At 40.3% G+C, this 17,494-nt stretch overlaps 1 protein-coding gene and 1 long non-coding RNA gene across 4 annotated transcripts in view; one reads left to right on the forward strand and one right to left on the reverse strand.

Annotated features, from left to right (window-relative positions):
• pitpnm3 (PITPNM family member 3) overlaps positions 1 to 17,494 on the forward strand; it is a 75,222-nt gene that overhangs the window by 33,722 nt on the left and 24,006 nt on the right. For all 3 annotated transcript variants that reach the window (XM_077566805.1, XM_077566806.1, XM_077566807.1), the window contains 5 exons: positions 3,331 to 3,401; positions 3,637 to 3,860; positions 10,796 to 10,985; positions 11,959 to 12,090; positions 12,980 to 13,167. In XM_077566805.1, the coding sequence (XP_077422931.1) occupies positions 3,331 to 3,401; positions 3,637 to 3,860; positions 10,796 to 10,985; positions 11,959 to 12,090; positions 12,980 to 13,167 (805 nt within the window). The remainder of the gene's footprint in view (positions 1 to 3,330; positions 3,402 to 3,636; positions 3,861 to 10,795; positions 10,986 to 11,958; positions 12,091 to 12,979; positions 13,168 to 17,494) is intronic.
• Positions 12,646 to 14,392, reverse strand: LOC144052599 (uncharacterized). The gene is made up of 2 exons (XR_013294254.1): positions 13,375 to 14,392; positions 12,646 to 13,266 (listed from the first exon to the last, which is right to left on the reverse strand). It is a non-coding gene; the product is annotated as an uncharacterized LOC144052599 (long non-coding RNA).

Raw genomic sequence — 17,494 nt, forward strand, 5'->3', positions numbered from 1 at the left:
ACCAGGCAACGTTTGAGATGAAGAAGAGCCCTCGATCCCTCGCTGGCTGGCTGGCTTTCCTCACGTCTCCGTCCTCCTGCGGCGTTCGTTTCCCAACCATCTGCTCGGCTATGCAAGATAAATGTGACACCGCGACGGCGCGAGAGACCTGAGGGGAAACCAGAGCGAACGGGAAAGATGCACGCTAGAAACATCACGTTTTACGAGGCCGTCGTGAACGTGTTAGTCATGCCATTTGTACCGAGAAACCTCCAAACAGGCGATCAATATTCCACACGCTAAAGCTTTTCTTTCATCTCGGATCCCGGAAGTCCTTTAGAGTCTACTCTACAAACTTTAACTATCCTGTTTGTGTCATTGACTAGCTAAAAAAGGAGAGGAATTTGGGATATTTTGCCATCACGGTGTGTGCTTTGTTGTTAGCATTAGCATTCCTAGCGTACAGATGGTATGAAAACATTTTTGTACTGGATGTTTTTTTATATATATATTTTTTAACACGACTTAAGTCTATACTGTAGTATAGAATATTATGCGCCAGTTTTAACCTTATGACACAAACACAAATTTTAGTGCCAATTTTAAAGGACAAGTTAGGAGCTGTGAGCGAGACGGTGACTAGCGTAAACCGGTCAGTGGCTCTCTTTTATCAGGAATGGAACAGTATCTGTACACTTGAGATTGTCAATTTGGCTTCAAGGCGACTTATCCGGGTATGTTTCCTGTGAAACAGATTATGGATTACAATCATCTTTACAACAGAGCCTTCTTTATCGCTTTAGTGGATGCCTCTAAAGATTTTGACTGTGTTCACCACCGGGCAATATGCAAGAAATGAATACATATTGGGGTCTCTCCAAAACTAGTAAGTTCTTTTATATATTGGTATGGATAGCAGATTTAATATTTTTTATTTTTTTTATGTCAAGTGGTGTTCAGTTGTAATCTCACTGTTCACGTTGTCCAATGAGATACGTAAGAGATAAAAAAAAAAATGAGATGGCAAAAATGAAAATCTTGCAGTGTCTGATGAAATTAACGATGCATCCACCTTTATGATTAGGATGTATCAGTGTATATATCAACAATACTTAATTTGCCCTATATTTACTTGGTTTCCATCTTGACATCAAATACTGAAACATCAGATCAATTTGATTATGTATGCACCAACCCTAATGATATTAGTACTGGTGAAACTGGCTCTGTATTGGATCCATTTGATGACACACCATTGGTGTGAAAGTATCAGTGTGAGTACCTGCATCATCAATACTAGTGTTGGATTTCGATATCAATACCAACTCTTGCCATATCACACACCATAACCTCTTGGGAATAAATGATGGAATCCGTTAATCAGGCTTATGTAGACAGATGGCTGCATTATGTTGCAGCCATTAAACTCGGACTATTCCTCCAAGCATGTAAAGACATCTCATCTTGAAATAGTCCTTTTGTGGGACCCGACAATGTTTTGCCTCCTGGGAATGCCGGGACTTTCCGCTTTCCTGCTCCCGCCTTCCTTCCTTCCTTCCCTCTACTTTTTTTGCAAGAAAGAAAAAGCTCATTGATTTTTCTGTTGCTTTGTGACCAAAAATAGTGTCGCCGTGCAGCGAGCGGCGTTTTGTGTGCCAGGCTTTGACCAATAGAATAAAGCCAAATAAGCATCCAATTAGAGAGGAAACGGAATACACGGTGTACAGATGCTTCCGGAACTTGGCTGGTTTTCTAAAGTGGGTAAAAAAAAAACATTTACCAACTGACTAAATAGGAGTAGCAACATCCAGTCTGCAGAAACAATGAAGACAAATCAAGAGGCATTAGTGTAATATCGACCATGTTCAAAGATCGATATCTATTTGCAGAGGTGGGAGTAACTCATGTGCAAGTCCTAACTAAATGTCAAGTCTTAACCTTGAAGTTTCAAGTAAATCTGAGGTTACTGTGGAAAAATCAAGCAAATCAAGTTCAGCCCCCCCTCCCACACACGCACACTAGATTTCAAGCAATTTGAGTCATGTCCTTTGAATAAGCAAGTCAAATGTCAAGTCATAATCCTGCTAAGGAACAACAGCATGCACTATTCACAAAAAGTTAGGGATTCTCAGTTTTCGAGTGATCCGGGTCAACCTAAAATTCATGTAGCCTTTAAATCTCAACCTAATTTGACCTTCTCATCTTTTTTTGAATGCACTTGTTCAGCGTTTCTGTACTTTTTGCACAACTTCCTGTTGCTAATAAGAAGCTGAATGTCAAAATTCATATTACAGTAATTTCTGGACTACAAGCCGCTACTTTTTTCACTTGCATTGAACCCAGCAGCTAATACAAAGGTGCGGCTTATCAAAGCAGAGCAAAACAAAACAAGTGAGCCCAAATACGGTAGTAGAGACAGAAAGAGAGTGAGACAATTTGCGCCCTCATTATGGAAAAGAAAGTAGCGGGAAACTGATGCGGTAACATTAATGCATCTGCGGCTTACAGTTGGGTGCAACTTATGTGTGTAACAAACTCGAGTATTCCCCAAATTTAGCTAGCGCGGCTTATAGTCAGGTGCGCCTTGTAGTCCAGAAATTACTGGAGGTGTTAAATCCATGAATGGAACAGTACATTTTGTAGTTCATGTAGAACTGGTATCATACAATTGATTAACAGTACTTTGCTATTGTGAAATTTCACAAAATGTCTCAAAATTGTTGTGAGTAGTGTATATATTGACACGTTAGCAATCAGTACTAACACTTTCACAATCATGTTATTTTCTTGGTTTCACGATTACTATCGTCTATTATTTTCTTGTCTTTTCAAATCTAAGCATGACTGACATGAAGCGTTCCTAATATTTCACTAGCTATCGGTTAGCTAAACTGTGACATTACATTAGCGTAGCGTTTTATCGTTGAATGATGAATTAGACGTCATAGTTGTTTGTGTCTATTTTCTTTGAGTTGTACACATTGCGTGTTACCATTCTCTTTTTCACAATTTTATCAAAAACACAATTCTAGTGTCCAAATGTAACATTTTTGGACCTCTTTCCTTGATATTTGCTTCAAGAGGTGGCCTCTACACTCTTGAGTAACAGCATAATGGTGGGTTGCCAGGTTTGCGCATGCTACACAAAAATGACTTTTTCTTTACAGACTTGACTTATCAAGACAGGTAAGCCAAGCAAATCCTAAAATTGGTGACCTAAGTCTGACTCAAGTCAAATTACATGACTTGACTCCCACATTGCTCTCTATTTATGACCCGTGTGGGTGTGGTTGACCCTTGACTTACCTTGTTTTTGTTGTTTTCTGTTTTGTTTTCATCAACTTCTTACAGAGGGTCTCTATCAGTTGGGCAACGCACGATGTGCCCCGCAAAGCAGCATCGAAGGACTGGAGGACGGAGAGGTATGATGCTTAGAACTCTTATCCGAAAAACATTGAACCAAACATAGCGTAGCGTACAAGAATAACCTTGGATAACACACCACATTATGCAGTAGACAAGTTCTAAGCAGAACCACTTTGTGATCACTAACACAATTGTTTTACCGGTACTTGGAAGTGGGATAAAATAAAATAAAAAATCGTGGGTAACGAGCCACGTGCTGATTGACCAAGACATCGGTCCCGTCTTTTGTAGCACTCCAAATGTCGGACGCACGTGCTGCTGCTGGTGGTGCACGGGGGCAACATCTTGGACACGGTGGGCGGCGACCCCAGCGCTAAGGCGGGCGACGTGGCCACCCTGGCGTCCGTGCTGGAAAAGGTGACGCGGGCGCACTTCCAGGCCGCCGCCGAGCACGTGATGATCAAATTGGTGCCGTGCCCGGCGGTGTGCGCCGAAGCTTTCTCGCTGGTGTCCAAGTAAGTGTTTCATTCTGCTTATGTTTGCAATGATTTGGTCCTGCTCTAATACACTAGGATATTTAAAATTTCTTACGGGTGTCGTCTTTTCAATGATTAATTTCGCTTTTTGGGCGTTTTTAAGAGGAGGATGTGAAATAATGTTTCCTGGCAGAAATATCACAGTATATTCAGTGCTAATTGATGTTTAATTTGCATTCATCTTTCATTTGTGGCGTTCTTTTTTTTAATGGCTGTGGACGGCTGGTGTCATCAGCTCGCCCCTCGTTATGAATTATACAGTCTCACATCCAATAAAACATTTTTTTTTTTGCAGCACAAAGCTCCTTTGTGGAATATATGAGGACGAATAAAGCCTTTTACGACTTTGTGTGTTTTGTTTTTTAAGGAGCTAATGATGTCGTTTCACATTTGGACCGCGTCGTTTGCTTTTAAGGCTCAGTGTGTTTTCTGGCGGTGCGGAAGGAACAGAACAGTCCTTTGGGTGCCGTACCGCCGCGTCGGCTTGACGTGCACGTCGCGGCGTTCAGTCGTCCGCCTGTGAAATATTTCAAACGTGTTCCTGTCAGAGTCGAGAGGGAATTTAGTATTTTCGTGTGACTGCTTTGCATGCAGGAAATTATCATCACTCGTGTATGTTTGTTTCAAGCATGGGTTTAGGTTGGCAAATAAGTGTTTCAATCCAAGGTTGGGGGATCAAAGGGTTTAAGTCTGTAGTAGGTCTCCAAGTGTGACTGGTGCTTTGACTGCCAGACGTTTTCAGAAAAGGGATGCAGTGGGTGCCAGCCGATTTAAGCATTTTTGACTGATCTTTCAAGGTCCACAGAAAATTATGTGTTTGGACTATGGAAACACACATACTACCAAATGAAAGATTGGACTCTCATCTTTCATCAGAAAAAAAAGTTTGTTTCTACCTTATTCCGTTTTTCAGTAATCAACAATAGAAAATGGTTAGTTTCACCTCTGTTTTGGAAAAAAAAACAACGTATTTTAACGTCTTTGGCACTCATCCATAGGATTTTACTAAACGTTATTTAACGTTTTTGGCAGTCAAATGCAGCAATGAGGTTACAAGCAAGGGTTGGGTTTCTTACTGTACAAGGGTTAGGGTTTCGAATGAGGTTTTCAAGACAGGGTGAGGTTTTAAATTAAACTTTCAAGGTTGGATTAAGGTTTTAAATCTTCCACCAAGGATGAGGTTTCAAAGATGGGTTTATGTTTGAAATTAGATAGTTAGCTTTTCGAAATGCGATTGCAAACAACGGTTAGGGTTTCAAGCTATGGTTAGAGATTCAAAGTCGGGTTTTCAACCCCAGGTTGGGATTTAAAATTATGGTTACAAAACAGTTTTTAGCTTTCAAAGTAACGTATCAAACTTAGGTTAGGGTTTCAACCCAGGGTTTGGTCTTATAAGTATGCGGTCAAGCCAGAGTTAGGGTTTAAGACAAGGGTTAGATTTTCAATATAGGGTTTCAAGCCATGGTGAGAGTTTCAAAGTAGGGTTTCAAGCCACTGTTGGCATTTTAAATTTGTGTTTCAAACCAACATTTGGGTTTCAAAGTAGGGTTTCAATCCTCGGTTAGGGTTTCAAACCAGTTTTATCAGACAAGGGTTAGGTTTTCAAAATAGGGTTTCAAGCCATGGTTAGGGTTTCAGGCAACAGATAGTTTCGAAGTGTTTAAAGGTTGAAAGTTAAAATAGGGTTTTAAGCCATTGTTTAAATTGGGGTTTCAAACCAGCGTAAGGGTTTCAAAGTAGGGTTGTAAACCTGGGTTAGGGTTTCAAACAAGGGTTTTGGTTTCAAAGTAGGTTTCAAGGTATTGTGAAGATTTGAGTCAGTTTAACTCAGGTTTGTTTGTTTGTTTTAGTGCTGTGCAGGTAAAATCCAACACAAAAAGTAAGACAATTCAAAATAATATAATTTAATAACAATGAATCAGTAACAAAGCTAAAAAAAAACTATGAAAACAAATAAGAAACTTAAAGAAGGCTGAAGTTTCAAAGTGTGACACTTTGTGGACCCCAAGTTATGTCTTGCAGAACCCCGCTGGTCCGAGGATTACAGTTAACATCATTTGAGTGTTATAAATGGCATTATCTAATAGGACATTGTTGCTCTGGTGGACGTGTTGAGCCTCATTTGGCTGGCACGACACAAACACAAACACAAACACAAACATAGGACGAACAGGTGGGAAGCCGTCGCTGGCTAATATCCACTCGCTGCAGCCAGCAGCTTGACTGAACAAGAAATGGCGCGGAAGTGGCGCGAGCAAAAAAGTTTCACATTAACACATCGCTTTGGACGTGATTAGAAATTGTGCACTGTCGGGCATCCCCGTGGAGAATCTTCTTAGCTCGTTCTGTTGTTAGACATGCCTGAGAGGCCCGCTGTTATTATCTTATTAACTACAGCAGCTGCAGAAGGGAACCTGTCAAAACAACACAAACTCGGCTATCTATAAACAAACATGCACACTAGAGGAGGTAGCTTTTTAATATTACTCTTCAATTTAGGCTTTCAAGACAAGGTTAGGATTGAAAATTTGTGTTTTAGACCTTCAACCTTTAAATCCTTCATTTTATAGGGCAAGGTGTTACAAATTCAGGTAGGCTTATGTTTGGGTTTCAAATTAGGGTTAGGGGTTCAGGCCAGGAGTAGACTTTCAAAGTAAGGTTTAATGCCAGGTTTGGGTTTTAAATTAGGGATTCAACACAAAGTTGGGCTTTCAAGGTGAGGCTTCAAATCAGGGTGTTAAGCGAATGTTAGTTTTTCAGGTGATCATAAGTGTTCCAAATTAGGTTAGGGGTTCAAGTCCCGAGTTTCAAGACAGAGTTGTGTTTTCAAATGAGGATTTAACGAAGGAATGAGGTTTCAAATTAGGGTTTAAAAGCCAAGGTTATCATTTCAAATTCTCAGGCAAGCATCACTGATGCTGGAGAACATCATCTGGCAAAGCAGTCGAAAATGCTGCACGGCCAATTAACGGCAAAAGGTTTCCACATTGATTTCCTTTCACGCCCAGCAGCGTATGGCGCCTGGCCGCCGCCTGTGTGCCACCTTGATGAAAAAGAAACAATCGGACTATTAAAAAGCTGGCGTGAGGATGGAGAGAAGGCCCGGCGGACGGATTAAAAGGGTACAAGAGAAAGTGGAGGTCTAGCTCAAACTCTCATTATTCTGTCTGGTAGCGAATAACAACTGTGACTATTTACGGTCTCACGCTGTTAATGAAGAGACGCTGAGGAGCACATTAGCTTGTATTTCTGCTTCTAGAGTGCAATTAAGCCAGAAGCTGACAGTCAGCGCTGTTCCGAAAGCCCCCCCCCCCCCCCCCCGTGTAAGATGTTTTATCTTTTAACAGGAGTTAGAGTATCCAGGTTGATTGGTATAGGGTTATCTTCTGCTGTTTAAAGAGCCCCTTGCTCAGAACCCCTCATCAGGCCCGCAAGAGCATCTCCAAAGCCTCTCTATAATGAGAATTAAGAGAACTGAATAGAAAGTAAGATTAAGATCAAGAAGTCACTCAAGTGTTTATCACTCTGCTCCTTCTTGTGTGAATGCCTTGGCCACCAGGGGGCAGTACACAACATAAACAAAGAGAAATTTCACGACGTGACTAGCTGTAGTATTTATAGTCGATTTTTTTTCTGAGGGTAAAGAATACAAAATAGTTGTTTTTTGTTTTTGTTTTTGTCTGACTACATATTCAAATAGCCGTTGCTTACAGGCTTATAACTACCATGAAAATTATGCTAGCTTTGTTAGCCATCTATGGTATTTTCTATTTTGCTTAGGTTGTTAGCATCAAGCTAGCACACTTTTGTAAGTTTTGTGCTTTAGTTAAATGTACAATGTGTAATCCTATTTGTTCTATGTTTAAACTTCGACTGCGAGTAGTAGTAAAGAGCTTAAAGCAAGCACTGTATATCGTCAGCTTCTTAAAGGGATACTTGACTCATTGAGCCACTTTCAGCGGTAAAACGTTAATATTTTGTCCAGAATTAATTTGATAACTTCATTAGTTTTCATTTACAATTAATAAACTTAAAAATATTTTTTTCCACTTGCTGTCGACTGAAGATGACCTCACCTGTGCTGAGGAAGTAGGTAACGACCACTCTTGGCTCAGTTAGCTGACCAAACCCAGAAAGCAGGTGAGCCGTGATTGGTCGTTACCTATTTCCTCAGCACAGGTCATCTTCAGTCAACAGCAAGTGGCAAAATTAGTTTTCAAGTATTAATTGTCCATGAAAAATAGTAGTTATCACAATAATTAAAGACACCATATTATATTCTTACTGTTGAAAATGGCTCAATGAGTCAAATATCCCTTTAAAGTAAGTTAAAAAAAAATTGCTAGCCACCTAAAATCGGCTACGTCCCCATTTAAATATTTCATATTTACCCTCGAAATTAAATTATTATATAGAATATAATCATATTTTGGTCAGTTTTTGTTTCATGCTTTGCGAAATAACTGAAAACATGACTTAGGTCGGTGTTGATATCCAATTGCTCGCTATCTGCAGCTTGCTGTGAAATTAGCTGCCATCATTTAGCACCCATGACTCAAATTTTGCAGGACACTCAAAGCACTAAAGACGGCTTGTATCTTGAAAAATTCGCAAGTCAAGCCATTTGTAAGTTGAGGTACCATCATATTGTGACGTATCTTCCAACCCCACCCCAAAATGACCTACTGTATTCTTACCTAAAATTACCCCCCCCCCACACACACACACACACTTATATTCACAAACCCTTTAAACAGGTAGTTTAACAACACTTCCTCCTTAGTATTGCAGTGTCGTGCTTTTTTACATTTTCTTAAGTATATACATGTTCACCATTATCTTACAAGCATGCCTGGGCTCTGCTTAAAAAAAAAAAAAAAAAAGAGAGCACAATCTCTCTCTCTCTCACAAAGGAGGCCTCAGAGAGCGCCAGTCAAACGACATCTCCAGAGACTTCGGATGCGTCCTGCATGGCAGACAGCTACACATCACAGTCCACGCATCGTGCGCCGCTCCACAGCTGCGTGTCCTTCTTGATTACAGCTCCGCTGGGACACCAACCATAGTTTTAAAATTCGAATACATTTGCTCACCAAGTATTAACAAGCGAAAGTGACAGGAGACGGAGAGCAACTGACAACGGCTCTTTTCATCCACATTTATTAGTTGGCGTGCCGTTAATTGTTTTCGTAAGTGTCAGTGCAGGTTATGAAAAATGTGTTGTCATTGGTTGTGTAGCTACATGGATTTACGCATTAGCTCCAAAAGAATACGGAACATCTAATGATGTCATTATGAGTAGACTTTGAAAGGTGTGTTGTGTGAAATCATTAAATTTCAATTAAATGCGCTGAAAATTGTTATGCTAGCTAGAGTGGCAGACAATTCAAATTTACTGCAAATGCTACTTGATGGCAGAAGATACAATTTCAGTAATTTGTGAATTCACTATTTGACATTCATACAACAAAATAGCTTCGTATTCAACTTAACAGGCACAGATCTTACAGGCATTTATTTTGTACTTTTAGTGACATTTTGGTTTGCTGATGTGCAGTGAGATTTTTTTTTTTTAATATAGGTTGAAAAACACTAATTAGATCATTGTTTGATTGAAATATATTGAGAATTGTGTTTAAAGGGACACTTTCTCCAAGTATTGACTAATTTCATTATCGATTACTTTTTTCTCTTAATGAAGGGGGGGAAAGGGTTAGCTAGCAGACAGCCGACTTTGTGGATGATCCTTATTGAGTTGCTAACTGACTGAATTTATGTAGTTATGTTTGTTTTATTGATGCGTCTGTCACCACATGTAAAGGATCCAAATATTTATGGCAAAGTATTTTGTGGACCTGCTGTTTTAGAACCAATGCCTGAACATGCTCTCACCTAGCCGGCGCCCCTCGGCCAGTGACGCGTTGCAGCCTTGACCGAGCTTCGCTGCCACTTCCTGTAATCTCAATGGCTGATGGATGGCGTTGACAGTCGGTCGGTGCAAGGCGAGCGTGTCGGGCGATGCCATCTTTTCCCCCGCGCTATCACACCGACGCACACACATCCATTAAAGTCAACTTGGCTGACACACGCATGCAGGCGCTCACTGGTGCAAGGAGGTTTTATTCTTTGTGACACAACAAAGCTTTTTCTTCTTATCTGCGCCACTGAGACAAAAGTATTGGGACGCCCAAAGGACGTTTTTCCATGCTGCTTATTTAAAATTGGGGTGATTTATTTATTTATGTATTCATTAATTTTTTTTACTGAATTCATTTAATAGATTTGTGTCTTTTTCCCTGAAATAATAATAATAATAATAGACTTATGTCGTCATTCTGATTGAACGGCAGCTCTCTTAACATAAAAAATAATAATTCACTCATTCACTGCCATCGACGGCTATAAACGTCAAAAATGAATTTGAACTATTTCTATTGGTTTAACTTTTTTTCCCCACTTTTGTTAACAAGAGTATGAAAACCTAGAAAAAAATTTGATTGTACATTCTGAACAGATATAACATTTGTGATTAATCGTGAGTTAGCTATTGAAGTCAAGCGATTAATTAATATTCAAAAATTTAATCGCCTGACGCGATTTAAAAAAACAAAAGAAAAACATATAAAAAATTAGGGGCATCAGGCAATTAAAATTTGTAATCGTAATTGATCGCATTACATGAGTTAACGCACGATTAATCACAAATGTTATATCTGTTCTAAATGTACAAAAAAAATTCTAGGTTTTCATTCACTAGTTGACAAAATAAATTGTTCAAATGAATTTTTGACGTCTATAGCCGTCATTGGCAGTGAATGAGTTAAATAAAACATTTTTTTTTTTATTCCAAATTTGTGCTTTCCAAAGAGTCACGATTCTGATGGTGATTTGTGCGTCCCCTCTTGCTTCTCCAGCCTTAACCCATACAGCTACGATGAGAGTTGCGTGTCGAGCAGCGTAGACCATCTGCCGCTGGCTGCCCTGCCGCTGCTCGCCATCGTCTCGCCGCGCTACCAGGACGCCGTCGCCACCGTCATCGCTCGCGCCAACCAGGTCTACCGCAGCTTCCTGCAGTCCGACGACGGGCAGGGCTTCTCTGGACAGGTGCGTGGATTTGCTCTGGGTGTATGATTTTGGTTTGTGTGCCTTTTTTTGCTGCCAAATATATCAAAGACCACCATAATTTGTGTCGTGTGTGACGTCACTGGTTGTCAAAGCTGAAGTTGATTGCTGAGTGTATTTAAAAAAAAAAATGTTTTTAAAGGGTCATCCAAAGTTTACTTAGCAGCAATTGTTCACAAAAGCCTCTTGCGGGGGTCGATACAGTCTCGATTAGCCAATCAACCAAAAGACAGAATCAAGAGCTGCAGGTTAAAAGAGGCTAAGGTGATTACAGTAAAGGTGTAATTACAATCTCACCAGTAGCTATTACTCTTGATTAGTTTGACTCTTGTGGCGACGCAGAGGTGGTACATATATTTTGCGATGTGTTCGTTTTTACACACAACTGCAGAGTGTTTCCATAATTGGGTTGTAATGAAGAGAATTGATTATTATATTTGTCTTTGCTAATTGTTGTAATTGTAATGAATCCCGCCGGGTACAAGCAATGGGAACAGACACCAGGCGAATACACGAATAATTAACTGAATGAGGAGCTCATTTTAAACTATTGGAAGCCTTGATATACCGGTAATGTTTAAAGTCACTGGTCAAAGTCACTGGTCAAAGTCAACAATACAGTACACTGCCAAGGGAACTTCAAAATGCAAATGTTTCCAATGCTTTATGTATAACTTAGGTTGAAATGAAACTGTGACATTAAGTTTGACTTGATCAATGCAGTTTGTCATTTGCATTTTAAATCTTTCAATTTGAGCTGTATGATCTGTTTTTCATAGGCTTCAATTTTGGATTGTCACCGATAGTATGAAGTGATGAAAAAATAGCATGGCACTTACTTTTCCACTTTGATTAGTTAGAAAACCAACATTTACAACCCTGGAGTCTGTTAAAATTCTTCCTATAAAAATGTGGTGATGGTTCATAAAAGCATATGTATGCGTGTTGTATGCAGGTGTGCCTAATGGGCGACTGCGTGGGTGGCGTGTTGTGTTTTGATGCGTTGTGCTTCAGCAACCAGCAAAGATCTGAGAGCCCAAACAACAACACCAGTGGCAGCCGGGACAACAGCACTGAGAGCCTCAAGGTGACTATAAAACCTACTCAGATAGCATTCCAGCTGTTAGCATCGTGCCTAGCATATCATATTGCAAGATAGCAAACCTAAGTGTAAAAATCAGAAAAGCAGGCCCATAAGGATTTTACATCTTGCCCTGGCATTGGCTACTAATACAAATGCATTTCATTTACATGCTAACATGCTAACAGTTGGTATACTATACTAACAAACATCAAGATAGCACTTTTGGATGCTAATGTGGCTTGGCACAGAGGTGACATCTTGCCCTGTGGTACTATTTCAAATGATCAATGATTAAATGCTAATATGTTAGCAGTTGGTGTGAAATTGTAGTAAAGAAAATACAAAGAAAAACATAAGGGATTTAACATCCTGCCCTGAAGTCGGTACAGTTTCAAATGACAAGTGATTAGATTTAAACCAGCAAACATCTGGTCTGCTAACAGAGCAACTTTGTAAAACTGATACAATGCTAAAATGCTAACAGTTGGTGGCAAGATAACAACCGAATTATGAAAAGTGCCGAGGCAGATTTGAATGGATTTGACGCCATCCCATGTGGTCAGGTACCAATTTTAATTAGAATCCATAGAATGCTAACATGCTAACAATTGGTATGCTAACAAATGACATAATAGTAATCTGAATACAAAATGTGCTAAGACAAATTGACAAGGATTCTACATCATATTGTGTGGTCAACTACTAATGATAATTAACTTAATGCTAAAATGCTAAAGGTTGGTATTTAACAAATGGCAAGATCACAACCTGAGTTCAACAACTGCTAAAGCAAATTGGTAAGGATTCAAGATCCCTTTAGTCAGGTGCTTACAAAGAACAAATAAAAAAAATACTAACATGATAACTGAGTGTTTTCATGTTCTCCTCACAGGAAAACTCAGGCCTACTAGGAGAGTCCAGTCCTAGTCTAAGTTCCAGCAAAAGGCTTAGTAAGAGCAACATTGACATCTCGGCCCCCAACGAAGGACGTTGCCAGGGGGCGCCGCCCCTCAGCCGCAAGCAGAGCGACTCGTACGACGGCGACACGTCGTCTTCCGGCCAGCACGTCTTCTTCTCCAGGTGAGCTTTACTGCACTATTGGATTGTTACTGGCATCCATGTGGTTGCAGTTTGCGTAATTTGGTGGAGATGGCAGTGACGACTGAGCTGTGGAGTATCCTGGAAGAATCAGGGGAAAACTTGTAAATATTATCTTCGTCCGGCATTGCCAGCGTCACTCTCAACCTGTCCGTATGTGACGAGTGCGTTTGGTATTCACATTCCAACCTCGGCGTTCCGCTCTCAACCCAGTCTGGCTCCTGCTTTTCATCAATATTTGCAGCCTGACTGGCTGCATCTCATCCCCCACCGTCACACACTCACCCGCCCGTCTGCGCTATAAATAGTCACTGTGTCGTACACCCTCGGTCAAGCAACATATCGGCTGCAGATGCCATCCCATTAATTCACCCGGAATGTCGCAGCGCTCACCTTTGACTTGTGACTACGTAGAGAAAGAGGTAAACGGTTTACCCCGGCCCACGGGCCAAATACGGCCCGTTATGCTTTTCAATCCGGCCCGCCGAACTTATCCAATAAGGCTAGAAAAAAATTCAAAATCATTACTTTAATTTTGTCCCTGCAATGCCGCATTTCACCAATAGGTGGCGCCAGCCGCGGCGCCTGGATTTTTATTGTGAGTGGGCCTGAGGAAAAATGAGAGAAGAAGAACGGGAGGCTACTGCACAGCGGTTGGCGGCTAATTTACAGGCTCAGCAGAATTTTTTTCACCGACAAACTTCAATTCAGGAGTCAAGTACCAAGGCAGATTTTTTGCTGGCGTTCAAATTGGCGAAATCTAGCAAGCCTTTCTTCGAAGGCGAGTTTTTGAAAGAATGCATGGTAGAGACAGCAAGTCTCTTGTGTCCGGAGACCAAAGGCAAGTTTGAAAAAATCAGTTTATCACGCAGGACAGTGACTCGCCGTGTGGAACTGATTGATGAAGATATAGTGAGCACGTTAAATAAAAAGGCGGGGACCTTTACGTTATATTCACTGGCACATGATGAAAGTAACGACATAAAAGACACTGCTCAGCTCCTAATTTTCATTCGAGGGATAAACGACAGTTTTGAGATAACTGAGGAGCTTTTGAGCATGGAGTAGCTGAAGGGGAAAACGCGAGGAGAGGACTTGTATGCACATGTGTCCGCCGTCATTGAGAGGATGAAGCTTCCTTGGAGTAAACTTTCCAATGTCACCACGAATGGATCGCCAAATTTAACAGGAAAAAACGTCGGACTGCTGTAAAGGATCCAGGATAAACAAATTGCCTCATCACTTCAGCTGATGTCCTGTCCCCTGTCACAAGAGCCTGAAACAGCACCGCCGGAGCTGCAGTTGGAACTGATCGATCTTCAGTCCGACTCTGCTTCAAAGGAGAAGTTCAAGTCTCTTAAACTGAATGACTTTTATGCCTCACTGGACGAAGCCGCGTTTCCAAACCTCCGGAGGACGGCACAGAAGATGCTGGTGCTGTTTGGCTCGACCTACGTGTGTGAGCAGACGTTCAGCATCATGAACATCAATAAAGGCCGTCACAGATCCAAGTTAACTGACCCACACCTCAGATCTATCCTGAGAATTGCCACAACAAAACTAACTCCAGACTTTGATGTACTAGCAAAAAAGGGAAACCAACAACACTGTTCCCACTGAAATTTGTGAGTTTTTCTACTTATGTTCTGTTATGGAAAATAAGTTTGAAAGTGCGTCTTTTAATTGAGTGTGCCTTTATGCACAGCAGTGAAGCAGAAATAATTGACATTGAGTACTTCGTTGGGTAATAATGTAATGTGTTTTGAATGTTGAAAGTGTTCATCTTTTTTCAATAAATCTTGATTTCTTTAACTTTACGCCTTGAATTGAAATCTATTAAAAATAGATGCAATCACCAGGTTTGACAGATCACAGTGTATGTGCTATTATAATCTATTTACATTTCTCCTCCCACTTTGCCAAATAGTGTGTAAATGCCGCATCTCGCATATTCATTGAGGCAAACGTACTACCTGGATTAGGGCTATTTTAATAATAATCATAATAATAATAATACATTTCATTTAAAAACAGCACCTTTCAGAACACCCAAGGTCACTTTACAAAGCATAAAAACACAGCAAAAGTTGAGCTAAAACAATAAAAATTAAGCTATTGGAAAAGCTGTTTTAAATAAGTGGATTTTGCACATTTGAAAAACGCAGTCCTTAGTGCACACTATAAGTAAATCGGGTTGTACATTTATCTGTGTGTGTTTACTGTGCTATGAGGTCCAAATGCTCCTTGTCCGGCCCCTCTGTCAAAATTTCAAACCCATTGTGGCCCGCAAGTCGAAAAGTTTGCCCACCCCTGGGTTAACCTCTGCTCTTTTTTCTCCCGCCGGACACGACCGGTTGCACATTGCCCGCTCGTATTAGAAGCCTCGTTCTGTTGCTAACAGCCTGTCATCATTTATTTATTTTTTTAAAGGTGACATATTATGGGAAAATGACTACAAAGAACCGCTACCATGTTAAAGAAAAATCATAAGAGGCACGTACAGTACTGTAAATGCCCGATAAAAACAATGTGAACAAAATCTGCATTCCTCCTTTGTCCTCGTTACTTTAATTCACTTATTCAGGTCATTTGGAAGCACTGACACGGTATAGTGGAACAAATAGCAATTGTCCTCCTTGTTATTAGATTAAAAGTAATGATGAGGTGGTTATGTTGAAAACATTTACTTAATAATACATTGCAAAAATAAAATGCAAACCATTCAGCTGTGTTTGAGTAAGTTATGTTAGAGTTGCTATAACTGTTTATCCAGTAAAATGTGAAGAGCGTCTTTAACATTGTTTGTATTGTAAAGACCTTCGCATAATAAATTGGCCTGAGTGACAAAGTTTGATCCAATCTTAACCGCGTTTGACTTTAATGCTCTCTATTTACATCTTCTTCTTTTTTTTACAGCTGCGTATGTTGAAATAAGAATAGGCTTATTTTGATAAAGTAGCAAGTAGAAAGTATAGATATCTTTAAAACACATTTGAACAAATCAAAACAGATATTTGAACAAATCGACTCTATTTTCACTTCATTTCTTCCCACTTCTCCACCTTTCAATCTAGCACCCCCCTACTAATCAGTGTGGCACGTTTTGCACACCATTTGTTCCACAGACTTTTTAATTAGGCACATTGTCATGATGACTGTAATAAAAGCTTTTATGATGGACACCTCAAACACAAAACTGAGCCACTATGAAGCTCTCCCGATGCCAACAAGAAAGTATTTTCCATGGGTGACTTCACATCTAATTAGCTTGCACGGACGTATTGTTTACACATTGCTCACGAGCCATAAATCCCATTTGAGATGTCTGGTCTTTTAACATCATTTAACGTGGGCACTGTCATATTGTTTTTAAAAGGGTTAGGGTGTTAGGCTTAATGCAAAATGACTGCTGAATTAGCGTTGACCAAATTTTTTGATAGCCCAATTTTACCTCTTGGCTTAATAAAGGTTGGGAAACACTACATTAGACATTCACATTATCACATCAGGTTGTTTTGCATTCGCAAGGAGAAAGTGAAAGTTTAACAATATTGAGTTGAAGATGTTAGCAGAAAGTTGGCTCATCTATTTTTCTTGTACGTGAGTCAATATGGAAGCATTGGCTTGCTAGAAACTCTGTCAGCACAAGGTTGTTGCGGAGGATGAACACAAGCCCTCAGGCTGGATGCGGTGTGGCGTGCGTTATGCGTAGTGTGTGTGTGTGTGTGCGCGCGCGTGTGTGTTTTTTGTGGCTGAGTCATGAAGGCGAGACGCTGACAACTGCCACAGAATGTTAAAACAAGCCACCGGCATGAGGCGCGAGCCCCAGATGCCCATCTTTACGACTACGGTGTTTTTACATAATGATGCAATTTACAATACAAACAAACTCATTTACATTCAGTCGTTGAAGAACTTTAGCTTTGAAAAATAAAATAAAGGAAGTTAGGGTTTCAAATTTGAATTTTTTTGATTAGGCATTTGAGCCTGGGTTAAGGTTTCAAACAGGGTTACGGTTTCAAGTCTGGATTAGGGTTTGAAATTAGGGTTATGGTGTCAAATTGGGATATTAAACCAGGGTTAGGGTTTAGTCTAGGTTAGGATATCAAATTGTGGTTTCAAGCCAGTGTTACAGGTTCAAATAAAGATCCAAGCCTGGGTTAAGGTTTCAAATCAGTGTTCCAGTTTCAAGCCATGGTTAGACTTTCAAACAAGGCCTAAAGTTTCAATTTAGGGTTTCAAGTCTGGGTTAAGGTTTGAAATTAGGGTTATGGTGTCAAATTGGGGTATTAAACCAGGGTTAGGGTTT

Source organism: Vanacampus margaritifer, chromosome 5, assembly GCF_051991255.1.
Source record: "Vanacampus margaritifer isolate UIUO_Vmar chromosome 5, RoL_Vmar_1.0, whole genome shotgun sequence".
Classification (NCBI taxonomy): domain Eukaryota; kingdom Metazoa; phylum Chordata; class Actinopteri; order Syngnathiformes; family Syngnathidae; genus Vanacampus; species Vanacampus margaritifer.